Raw genomic sequence first — 12,556 nt, 5'->3', positions numbered from 1 at the left:
TCATATTTCGCTTTACTTTCGAAGAGTTCTCGTTCCTTACGATAGAACTTGAAAGTCGCATTTTTAAAATCCTATTCTGCTCTACCTACGCCACCGTTTTACCACGCGTTCTAATTATATCGATCGCTAATGTCACAGGCATTTTTTAACGCGAAGATCTCCGATCAATCGTAAATCATTCTGCCTCGATCGAATAAAGTCCCAGTTCGGATACTTAACCGTTTAATTGCTCGAGTAATTAAGGCGATACAACGTATGCGTCGATGATAGCTAAATCGTTAAAAGGAATAAAAAAAAAAAAACAATCCTCCCTTCGTTTCAACTGCAATCTCGATACCGCAGCTTGTTTAGAAGTCTTACAAGTCGTGTTAATAATCTACTTAAACGTTGAACGAGGGAAACGAGGAGAAGGGACGACGGCGAGTGGAACCCGAGAGGCAAAAAGCACGACAGACAGTGCGATATAATTAAACTCGTTTAATAACAGGTCTATAGATCTCGCCTCTCGATTCGCCGTATAAAATTCTTCGTTAATTACTGTCAAACTGGCTTCTAAATCGTAATTTAGCCGACGCCTCGAGCGTCCGATCTCTCGTGGAAGGAATCGAGGAGGAGCAGCAGAAGAAGAAAGAAGGAGCGAGCGCGAAAGAAAGGACGCGAGCGCGCGTGCACGCGCAAAGAGAATAAGAAAGGAGAGATTTTAATTTTGACCAGCGAACGACTCGTCTTCTGATCTCGCCGACGGTAGCTGACCTCGTAATAAATGTCCGAGAAAAGATAACGAGAGGCTGGCATAAATGTCATCGTATAAATCTGAAACAGCCGATATTCATAGCGCTGTATCAGCGTTGCTAATACGTCGGTTTTGCCAAGACTCGTTTGGTCGATGGCTGATTCGAAGCTGGCGTACGTTGTTCGCCGAATCTGAATTTCTGTCGCTTCGCGTTATGCGTATATAGCTATGCGCGACGACAGTGGAGGAGGGTTATTTTTTGAGAAAAATTTCGTCAATTTCCAAGCATGTTTCGTCCTTTTATTCCGTTTTTCTATCGTTGAGAGGCGCTTTAAGTTTGCGCGAGGTACGAGAGAGTCGTTGTTGAACAAGATCACGTTGAAAAAGGAGTTACGTTAATTACTTCGAAGAATAAATTGCGACGATAAAAAAGCGCTGCAAGGACAACGAAGAAGCGGATAAAGCAAAAAAGAAAAAAAAGGAAACAAAATCACAGTGTAAGGACGTGAAAAAAGAAATTTTAGCAACAATAAAACAGCGCAAGGACAACGGGCGAGTAATTTTAGTAATTATAAAAAGTGGTACAAGGGCGTCAAAAAACAGATGCAGCAATAAATAAAGTTAGCGCAAGAATACCAAAAGGAGGACGGGCAATGAGAATAAAAGTAAAATTCGAGGTACCAGCGATAGAACCAAGGGCTAACGAAGCTGAAGAAAACGACGGATAATTTCCAAGCTACCTATATATACTACGATAGATAGATAATACTAGAAATCTGCAAATTCCAAGCAGAAGTGGAAATAGAAATTGAACATGGCGAAAGGAGTTGTATCGATGGAAAACTTGCAAAGAACGAGATTGCAATTTCCTTCGTATCTTTTTTTCCTTAAAAGACTGCTAGCTACAGTGTCCGGAAACGTTAACCGTATAAGCTAGAAAGCTCTGTATGGTAATTGCTACGAATACAATTCCCCATATTGTCGTGTATATGCAAATACTCTCACAGAGGAAAGAATAAACCTGCATCGAGCTTCGAAGACGCTACTAGGAGATAAACGCGTATAGCCTTCGATTTAAATACGTTATGATATCGTATAATCACGGAAGAACACGATACGATCGTTAGGCGTTTTGGAAAATGAAAATTGACGAATTTCACGACGAATTGCAAAACTCGATTAAATACGATCTGTTTGGCATATTAAAAAGAAGGGGAAATATAAGGTAGTAAACGTAGGAGCGTAGTAGAACTCACCTGTATGCGGCATATTGATCCAAGGATTTCCGCGATAGTCTGGAACAGAAACGAGAACGGTTCATTAACGAATGTAGATCATTCGCAATCATCGGTCGATTCTTTAGCGCACGCAATTATTTCGAGCGCTGGGTTCGTCCGTTTTATGGCATAACGATGACCATATTTCGTACGTGTGTTGAGAGAGGGCCTCGCATGTGTGCGCCGCAGTTTACGGGAACATAGCCTTTACTGTTAATGAATTTAAATGTATTCAAAGGGCGCGCTTGACGCTTGACACGGCAACCCTTAAATATGCAACCGTACCACGCGGCAAAATATTATCGCCTGCCGGTACCGTGACTCTCATTCCGTGAAAATAACGTAATCGCGGGTGAAACCGAGCCCAGGTCGATTATTCGCGATCGGCACGCGTATCGACGATTTTGCCACCCGGCGACAAACGCGCGTAAAGGCAGCTGTAATTTGACCGGGCAGAGTCTCCCGAACAATCTTTGTCCATTTAATTTTAACGTAACGTTTAAGAAACGGTTTAAATCGCTTGTCGGCGTCTTGTTTTAGGGATTGACGCGGACGTAGCTTGTAACTAAATCGCGTTCGTTGGAGGTCGAGAAAAGAGGATCTGGTTTGCTCTTTTTTTATTTCTGCCGGAATTATGACAACGTGCCAAGTTATTGGTTGAGTTAAGACGTTTTGCTGGTAACCAAAATCGTCGAACAGACACCTCACATTGCCGTTATATAAAACGAAAAATCCGTATTCGAAATTTCTATATTAGGAAAATTCAAGATGATTGTACATGGTCGACGATTGTTAGGTAATATAAAGAAACATTCGATATCGAATATCGAAACATATCGAATACGAACGATTTTTTATCGTGGAATTGTAACGAGTAGGTTTGCGAAAATATTCTAAGCACCGTTTATTATTAGACACACTCGATCGCAAATCACAAGTCACGTCAACCGGCATTAACTCGTTTCGCTGATTCCAATTCTCCGCTTGTCCTACAGTAGCAATTTTCGTCGAAATAAGCAGCGGCAGAAACGTTATATAGGTATAACTATCGCTAATCGTTATTTCCTGGTCACGGGATACTTTTTTCCTGTTTCGTCAAGTATTTTGGACGAGCGAACCACCGTTCCGCCCTGTACTTCCTATTTCCGCCAAAGTACCGATTACGGAATCATAAGCGTCCGAAACGTCTAAAACGAAATACAATACTTTTGAAATGGCATAACGAATAAGACGCGATAATTTATAAAAGTTTCTCTTCTCCTTCGATCGCGAGTAAAGGCGGAGTAGTTCTTTCGCGACACGCAAGAACCGCTAAAATCCATAAAAGCGATTCTTTTTTCCTTCGAATAAAGATGCAGCAACTCTGCAACGCGGTACGAGACGAGTTCCGCCAAGATTTACAAAAAAATGATCCGATATTCTCTCGTTCGTAGTGGAAAGTCTGCCTTTCTTCTTCCACGAAACAACGCGCGATCTTCTTCTCGATACGAAACGAATTCTCGCTAAATCTTCGAAAGCGTGGGGTTCGACCGAACCTCGCGATTCCGTTCCACGTCCGAAGGTCGCCTAACAGCGCATATCGATAATCGTGTTAACGCGTAGAGATACTTGATCGAAAGAAGTACGTAGACGGTTCTTGGATGTGGAAAGGAGAGGAAACCGGTGGGTGTGTCGGTGGCGACCGCGACGGCTTGAGAACTCCAAAGAGATCGAACGGTAGCGGAAAACTACGTGGAATGCGTGCGTAGCGTGGCGGGTGGCGTGTACTTTGTGATGCAAATTAATGCGCGATTACCAAAGCACCCGCTACCCCCGCCGCCCTTTGCTTTCTCGTCGTTACCCTCGCCTCGTTCGTGTCGAGGTCCCCGCCAGCGGAGCAAATGGCCAACACGGTTGTGTTTGTGAAGCGAGTAGAGAGCACGGTTTCAGGTGTATTCTCGGCTATGTGCAACGAGTACCGAGCTCACCCCGGTCACTCGATGGCTACCCACGCATTAAGCCTGCTTACACGCTCGCTCCCCTAATCTGATGTAACTATTACACGTTACGCGGCTGCACGGTCGCGCTATCGACGAAATTATTCCTCTTCTTTTTCTTCTTCCCCCCGTTTCGTCTTCTTCTTCCTCGTTTCCGTTATAAATTTTGCCACGATTCTTCGTCGCTCGTTCGGAGAAGCTGATCGACCGGTCGCGAGATAATTTACACGCGCGAAAAAGTGTCGTCGAAAGCGTCACAGCCGAGAATAATCGGGCAAACAAGCCTAGCTGAATTTCAGACAGCTTTCTTCGCATTTTATTATTTTAAACGGCAACGCGATCCAAGATGGCTTTGCTCGGACGTCTACTACGAATCGATTTATTGTCGATAAGATTCGTATCTCCTGGATTTAAAATATATGGAACATCGAGGAGAAAAATGAACGTGAGAATCGTGTCGCGTATCAGCGAAATTTCGAGATCCGCAAGAAATCGGGAATGTCGTATTCGAGTCGGTGTCTCGCAAGAAAACAAGCTGAACATTTTTGCCCCGCGTCCGCGCAAAGACCTGGAAAATCGACGGTGCAAAGTTATTACGGCGTCGACGATCGCCGTGGAAAAACTCGATTCTACGTATATGGTGTTTGTAAAGTTCGCGGATACCAAATTCCATCACGAAGTGATTTCAAGGTGTCAAGCGTTACTCGTTAAAGCAGCGGTTGCCCCTTTATTCGTCCGAAGATACGAGCACGATTCGGAAGCAGGATGTACAACGACGCGTATTAATTTAATTAGATCGACTTTCATCGCGAAACCGTCATCGACGAGGGTTTTCGTTTTTTTATCTCAGAGCCTGTTTCTCTCGGGACGGGTTTTCGCTCTCTCGAGTTTTCATATTTCAGCAAAGATACTTTTTATTTTCGCGGTACAGACACCTGAGCGGTTGAAATTTTGCAGAAAATCGATTATTCGTACGACGGAATTCGATTTTGCGTCTTCGACGCGCCCTTTTAAGCTTCGTTTGTACTATGCCAAGCCATCGAGTATCCGAATACAAAGTTCGGAGTCTTGTTAGAGAGTTCACGTGTCTTCGCTGTAATCTCGGTAGGAAATCGAAGGCTAAATTCGAAGATCCGTAAACGTATTCCGATTTAATCTTAGTAGCCACGAGTTGAAAGGAAACGAGTCTGCCGCAAACTATATGTATCTGTATATGGATCGATTCGTTTCTTTTTAATTCGATAGTTATCGCAAGAATTCGAAAATCTAGGCATTCGGAAGTCGAAGAATCGATGTCGACGTTGGCGCAAAGAGTCGTGCGACCAACGATCCGCGATATCCATTTTCCCTCAAAAAGTGAAACGTTTCGCTCGAAAAACAAGCTGCCTTGCCGTTATCGTTATCGCTAACCATCTTCGAGGCTTGATATTTACGAGACAAAACGCTTCCTTCGTTCCACATAGGAAGAAAATTACTGGCAATTTTCTTTCGTAGGCGTCAGCGAGGTTGCGTTCGATTCGAAAGGATGATCGGAAATTCCGCGCGGCCAGTTTCTCGTCGAACAGCGGTCGCCACAATAAAATATCTCGGTAATGAGGATTGAACGATTATTATAAATCAAACAGGGCCGGCAACGCGGATCGTTCGCCGCATTTCTCGCGCGCCACGTGTTTTGCCGTCGTTACTCTCTCGTGAACACGTGTCCCGCCTCCCGCTTTATTTCTTTCTTCGACGTTGCTCTTCGCTCGCCCCGCGGTACGTGCAAAAGTGACGTACGAACCGAACGCTCTCGGACTCCGACACGCTGAATTTTTCTCCCGGTTCGCAAGGGGGCCGCCGTGAATTTCTTTTGGCCACGCTATGATACCGATGTTTCAATTACGCGGCTTGGCCGAAACTCGCGCCTAAAGGCTCGATGGATGCTTCGAATAAAAAGAGGATGACCAGGGGCGTGTAAAAATTTGTGGAAACGCCGAAACTCGAACGGCTGATGTACCGTGGAATTTTAAGGCTTAACGAGGCCTGTTCGACTTTGAATTTAAGGAAATATAAATTCATTTACCGATTTTGGGTATGCGGGTTATCGCGCGAACGCTTTGTAACGCGTATTAGAGCAGGATCGTTTAACTCGTAAATAGATTTGAAGGATTTCAAGGAATTCACCGACTACTTCTTGAGAAACGAATATCTCACTTCGATAAGGAGATTTCGATACTTGCTCGAACGTTGCTCGAACTCGCTCAAAGTTCCGTCGTTACCGCGAAAGAAATTTGTAGATGCTTCTTAATAAGTCAATGATAATCTATCTAAATCGATTTAACGCCGTTACTATCTTTATGTTGATTCAAGGTCTTTGATCGGCAGCACGAGCGAGACCTCGCAAATGGAATTTTCCTTAGCAAGCAACGTATTTAACCTTCCATGTAGCTTTCTACAACGTTTCCTTCGCGAGTCTAAGATTTTCGTTCCTTCGTAATCTTTCGATTAGTCTGAAATTGAATTAACCGCGAGTTATAGCGTATCGCACGAACGGTAAAACATTGGACAAAATTAAGCGCACAGGAATCGATTATAACGACTCGAAAACCGAGGAACAACACGTAACTACGGTGACATCGATGCCTGCATAAGACAGTATCGAGCTCCAAACACGATTCACGCGGTCTTCTCTCTCGCTGCTCCACTTTTCGAAAAGTATAGTACGCGTATTTTTCGCTTAGCTATCGTACGCTTGGAAACATTTATTTTGAATCAACGTAATCCTTTGCCCCCCCACTATCGTCTAATGTATTCTCGACAAAAGTTGAAAGAATCTTGTCAAACTTCGACTCGTTATCGTTACGAGCATAAATATATTTCGTCATTCCGTCGATAAATAGGAAGAGAACTTTGCGAAGAATCCTTCGCCGCGTCGTTTCGCATCGAGTCACCGAGGTAAAAACGAATCCCTCTAACCCTCGCGATAACGATCCAGCAAAGAAGAAAACCCGAAGAAATTTCTTCAAAGGGATTGCCAAGCGACAAACTACGTAACCGTCTAACGTAATATCCGTCTGATACTCGAACCTCTGCATCTTTTCTTCCCATGGTATCGTCGACACGGGAAACCTTTGAAAAACGAAGATACAGTGCGGATCAAAATGTAACGTAACAATAACGAGGTTGTAAGTTAATTCGAAGCAGCGATCGATGTTTTAGAGTCGGCGTGGTATTCCATTCGCGATTAATCAATTGTTATTGACCGATTAGTTCGATAACTCGAGAAACGAGAAAGAGAGGGGAACGATGTATAGATGTAACATTTCTTGAAACAGTCTACGCTATAAAGTTTTATCGGCGAGTCTACGACTTTACAGATTTAATATGTAATAAATATTTCGTTAGAACGTAATCGAAACGTACAGAGTTGCAAATGAGATGTACATGTTCTAAATAAAATTCTTTTTTCAGATCGGTCTCGAGAAAAAGCGAGCTGGAACGTTGGCGAAACGTGGAAACGAAACGACAGGTACCGACGTTAAAAACACGATGGAAACCCAATCATCGTGAAAGTTAGAAATCTATTTCCCTTGTTACGTCTTCCGTTGCAGGTTATCCAGCCGTGGAAAAGGTTCGATTTGAGAACCGCAGGCGGTAAATCGCCGGTAAGGTCACGCTTTTACGTGTAAGCCCTAAGCGAAATCTAGTTTTTGTTTATTCATTAGGTTACCCCGCTTTAAGTGGTACGTGGAGAAGGCTTGCCCCGACACAGCCAACGTTACACCGCGTTCAGGGTGGGAGGAGGGTGACAGGGGGACGGGGGTGGACCGCCGTATCTCCGATATGCCACCAGCCATAAAAATCTGAATATATTAGGCCTACATGCACACGACATCTCGCTCGGATCGTGAACACGTTACCCACGATAATCTATGCTCGTTTCTAGCACACTTTAACACGTTTCTGCGTACCCATTGGCCGTGGCTACCGTGGCCGCTCTACCTGCTCTAGCTTCTTCCTTTGGCCATCTTTTTCCGACTATCCTTCTTTCCCATCCTCTCTATTTGCGTTGCGGTTCCGTGTAAAAAACTTGTGTCGCGACTTCCTTTCGAGGATGGATGGTCTGGTTTCGATGCAAAATTCGAAAGCTTTAATTCGCTTCCTAACGAAAGCGAGAAATTCGAAAAAACGGGCGTGACGTTCGTCCCTACGATTTAACGATTTAGATCTCGTCGTTAGATCATCCGCAAGATGCTTGAATTTAATAGATCTTAAAATTAGCACCGTAATCTGTATCGTAGGTATCACGCGACAAAAGTACCGTCAATCGCATCTGTCGTGCGAAATACGAAGTACAAGTTGAAGTTAAGTGCCATGCGGTTAAATAACTTGGCTCGTGTCTGACCCAAGGTTTCGCGGTTTTTTATAACCGAACGATACAAATCGGGGCTGATACGGACTTAATTATTCGCATATTCCGATAGTCGGAGAGGCCGAATTCGAACGCTCGCTAACTCTCTGTACCGTTCAATCATGAAAGAACGCACGAACTTTGGTATTCTACTTAAAAATGTCAGCGATATATCGTACGCGCAAACTGTAAAAATCCCTATCAATTTGCGACAAATTGGTTGTTGGATAAAAATCGCCTTTTTACGTAATTGATCGGCATTATCCTTTAAATTTGCTATTTATAAAGGTATTTGTACGATGTACAACGATGTTTGGCATGCCACAAAATTGCATCGAATATTAAACGCAAAAAGAATATCTTCGGGGCCACGTCGCTCAAGGTTAGCTGGAAAACCGACATAAAATTGTCGCTTATCGTTGAGCACAAGCACGAATTTAGCGGAATCTCGATTTTTTTTTTTTTTTTCTCTCCCTCGAAATATATCGAAGGCGAGCACCAAGAAGCCTGGTGAGCTTTCGAGAGCGCGGCGAAGCAACGAGCAAAAAGGGCGGACAGGGGACTGGAGGGAGGTAATTAGAATAATTCGGGCCGCTGTGGTTCACGCCACACGGACGAATTTGCATTTTAAATGAAGCAATGGCGTGTCAGAGGCCCCCGGTTGCGCCGGCCAAGCAGAGCGGCAGAACTTTGTGTTTTATAAGGAACTTTAATATTTATCGCGTATATCCAAACCGAATAAATCTCTATACGTATATGTATACACGTAGGACCGGGTACACGTATACAAGGACCCGCGTATACACCGCTGTCTATAAATATACATAACGTTACAGCATTTACGTCAGACCGATTGGAAAAGTTTGACAAATTCCGCTTTGTCTAGTATGTTACGTTATCGGAATACTATCGTTAATTCGTAATTAGCGTCATAAATATCAACGATTATATCCTTTCGTTCCATATATGTAGTCTCGTGCGGAATTTCAAATTGATTTTTGCAAAATTCTCGCGTTGCATGGAGCGTGTAGCGATTTTAAACTCTCGTCCGATAGCGTAAGAGTGGCGAACTTTTATCGAAATAATGGATTTATAATGGAAAATAAAATTGCGTATAAAACGAAAATGCTGGAAAATATTCGATCTGCGTTAACTACGCTGCACGACGCGTACAATATGTCCGTAAAAAATATCTACGAGTATTTGAATACTTTTGCGAGCTACATCTAGTCTTTATCTCGCGTATAAACTTAGGTATATATATATATATATATATTTATATACACACGCACACAAATACGTTAAGGGCTTCCTTGTTTGGACGTAGTCACGGGCAGTTCATGCTCGCGTTTTCTTTCTTTCCTCTTTCGCCGATCGAAAGAACCGGCACACGAGTCGTTCCTCTCCGCCGTGCCGGGGCCCCTAACGGTGGATCGTTATCGCGTAATTAGCGCCGCTGATTTTCGTGTTATGTCATTGACACGCATACGGCCGTACGATGATACCCTTCATTTCGGGTTATCGAGACCCGCCAGTGGAAAGAGGAGATTCCTCGTTCCCCGAATCGGAGGAATCAGAGGGACGTGTTTCGACTACGGTCGCACGTGTTCCTTTTCCTTTTTGCTTTATTTTCCACTTAATCGCACCTGAAATTGAACGGCAAAATGATCTTTGCATCTCCCTTGGGTGTGAAATTCTACTTGTTTTCGAAAGTTCCTTTGGAATTTGATCGATCGTATTTATGAAATTTGGTAAAACGGTAGTTAGACAATTTGGAAATTCGAGCGTAATCGGCGAACGGGGAAGGGTCGATTTTTACAGCTACGTTTCGTTGTTTATTTCCGCGCCAGTTATTACAGATATTCGAATCGAGGTTCGTGCGAAACGTATACGAGGCAAATCTGATCGATTCTACGAGGTTAAATCGTTCGGTTTGGATCAAAATTCTGAACGTAGGCGAAATTTTTCTTTGGCCGCGGGGCAACGTTACCGCGTATTTTTTTTTTTTTTTGTTTTTTTTTTAACTTTAAAATGAATCAGCACGATTCTAATGAACGATTAATAGTCGCAAAAATGGATTTTAAGATATTACATAGGAAAGGAGTTACTCGGTAAATTATCGAGGTTATCTAAATGAATGGATCTACTCGAATAATTTCATACTCGTTAAAATATTCCACAACTAAAGACTCTGATAAATTACGTAAATCAACACGAAGTAAAGGTAACCTTTATCAAATAAACGGCACGGTATTCCATTTACAGTCCACGATTATTCGAAAGCAATTCTCCCCGACTATCTCCAGTATCTTCGTTATATTATAAATCAAATCGTTAAGAAACAAGCGACGTTCCAGCGACGTTTAAATTCTTACTTTGTATAGCCAGAGCTTCGTATAAAATATCCGTTGCCATGTTCGATCGATGTAAAAACTTTTGTTAAAAATACAACGAAAATCGAGGTACGTACCTGTTGATTTTTCCCTCAATAAGAACCGCCTCTTCTCGTCCGGAAGAATCAGAGTTGCCACCAATAGTCGATCGTATTCGCGTCAAAAGTCGTTGCGAAAGTTCTCTTTCAATCTTCCATCTTCGTTTTGATTCACGGCGAAACCACGATTCTCGGCATAATTTAGACACCGATGTTCCGTGACACTTATCGTCGCAGGAAGCGATTCCGCTTTCACGAGTGTTCGAATGCGTCAAGAGAAACCAGACTCTATAATGATACACCTACGACGTATGACAGGCCACGACGAGTTTCTCTCCGCTTCGATCCTGCGTTTGTACGCGCCGTCAAACCTCGACGCGTCGATTGTTTCGTTAATGACCGGCGATCAACGCGATCTATCCGTAGGACGTAGGTTAAATGTCATGTTCGAACAGAGACGCTATCGAGTCGTTCGCTTCGTCGTCGTTGCCGCGATCGACGCTCATCGTTTCTCCGCGCTTCGATCCTTCGTCGAACGGAATACTCTCGTCGGTGCTTGCAACTTCTCCGTCCGATTTCTTCGATCTCTGATATATAGAATTTTTGTACGTTCAATCTGTATTTCGCGATCTGGCTCGGCGAAGCATCGACGACGATCCAGAGTAACACGGAGACAGTTTGCTCGTGCTTTAACAACGATACACCAAGCAGCACGAGGTTCTAACTCGAAAGCGTTGGCGCGCGCCACTCTCCGAAACTTCCTCTCGATCCGATCCTCTCGTTTCTCTCTCAACACTCGATATCGAATCTTGTTGCTTGTCCGGTGCACGCGCTTCTTCTCATCCTCTTCGATCTTCCAACTGCCATTCTTCCTTCTATATTTCCGGTATAATCGGAGCAAATATATTCTCGCAAAGAGAAGTTCGATCTCGTCGCCGACTATTCTATACGCAACGATCGGTTCGACGAAGAGAAATCAACGGGAATATCACCAAACGATAGGTCGTTTCGGTAACGCGAACCGATAAAACTGTCGGCGGTCGTCTATCGATAAGAAGCTCGTCTCGATGGTACTACGCGATCGATCGGTTTGACGAGTGAAAGCTCGGTTGGCACGGTGCCGGCCGCAGTGGTAGCCGCTTCTCCGGCTGTCTTCCTGGACCTCCTCCAGGCGCTGGGCACCTCGTGCGCGCGTGCAGCTACTCCTGGTAGCCGTCGGAGTGGCAGGTCCGCGCGACGAGGGCAAACGCGCGCTGGACGACTGCGGTTGGCCGGCGAGCGTGCGGCGAGAAGGACGGCCGGAAGGAGGGAGCAGGAGGTGTACAGAGCGTAGGAAAGAAGCGAGACGAAGGCGGGACGAAGAAGGAAGTACACGTGGGAAGAGGGAGGGGATGTGAGAAAGAGGGGAATAGGAGGAACCTTCGGCGTGCCGAGTGTCGAAACGAGATAGAAGGAGGACCAAGAACGAAACGAGGAAGGGTACAAGGGTACAAGGGTACGCGGCAGGGTTGGAAAGAGCGAGGAAAGAGGAAGATGAAACGAAGCTAAGCTGGAAAGAGGATGATAGGTGGATGACGCGGACGAAAATGATGTGGACCACGCGGAGGACGCGACGTATCTGAAGCGGGCTCGGCCCAGAAACGGGGGTTACGGGCTTTGCTTTCGATTTGGTCCCCCGTGCCCTGTGTGCCACGAGCGGTCCACGCTTCGGTCGTGGTGTCTGTTGACGCAGAAACGCCTACGTGTATG

The 12,556-nt window shown here is 44.6% G+C and overlaps 1 protein-coding gene and 1 long non-coding RNA gene across 3 annotated transcripts in view; one reads left to right on the top strand and one right to left on the bottom strand.

The window, feature by feature from the left end:
- Window positions 1-12,090, bottom strand: part of Poxn (paired box pox-neuro) — a 33,419-nt gene extending 21,329 nt beyond the window's left edge. Inside the window, exons 1-2 of one of the 2 annotated variants that reach the window (XM_033333163.2) lie at window positions 10,847-12,090; window positions 1,990-2,028 (exon numbers count right to left, since the gene is read on the bottom strand). In XM_033333163.2, coding sequence (XP_033189054.1) covers window positions 1,990-2,002 — 13 coding nt within the window. In that variant the 5' untranslated portion in view covers window positions 2,003-2,028; window positions 10,847-12,090. Of the gene's footprint in view, window positions 1-1,989; window positions 2,029-9,668; window positions 9,735-10,846 lie in introns of those variants that run through there. The other variant, XM_076624260.1, reaches the window with a different exon arrangement.
- Window positions 42-9,699, top strand: LOC117156286 (uncharacterized). The gene is made up of 3 exons (XR_013060064.1): window positions 42-7,494; window positions 7,577-7,630; window positions 7,691-9,699. It is a non-coding gene; the product is annotated as an uncharacterized LOC117156286 (long non-coding RNA).
- Window positions 12,091-12,556: the final 466 nt, after the last annotated feature.

Source organism: Bombus vancouverensis, chromosome 14 (assembly GCF_051014615.1).
Source record: "Bombus vancouverensis nearcticus chromosome 14, iyBomVanc1_principal, whole genome shotgun sequence".
Lineage (NCBI taxonomy): Eukaryota > Metazoa > Arthropoda > Insecta > Hymenoptera > Apidae > Bombus > Bombus vancouverensis.
This window is presented reverse-complemented; position numbering and strand designations above follow the sequence as displayed.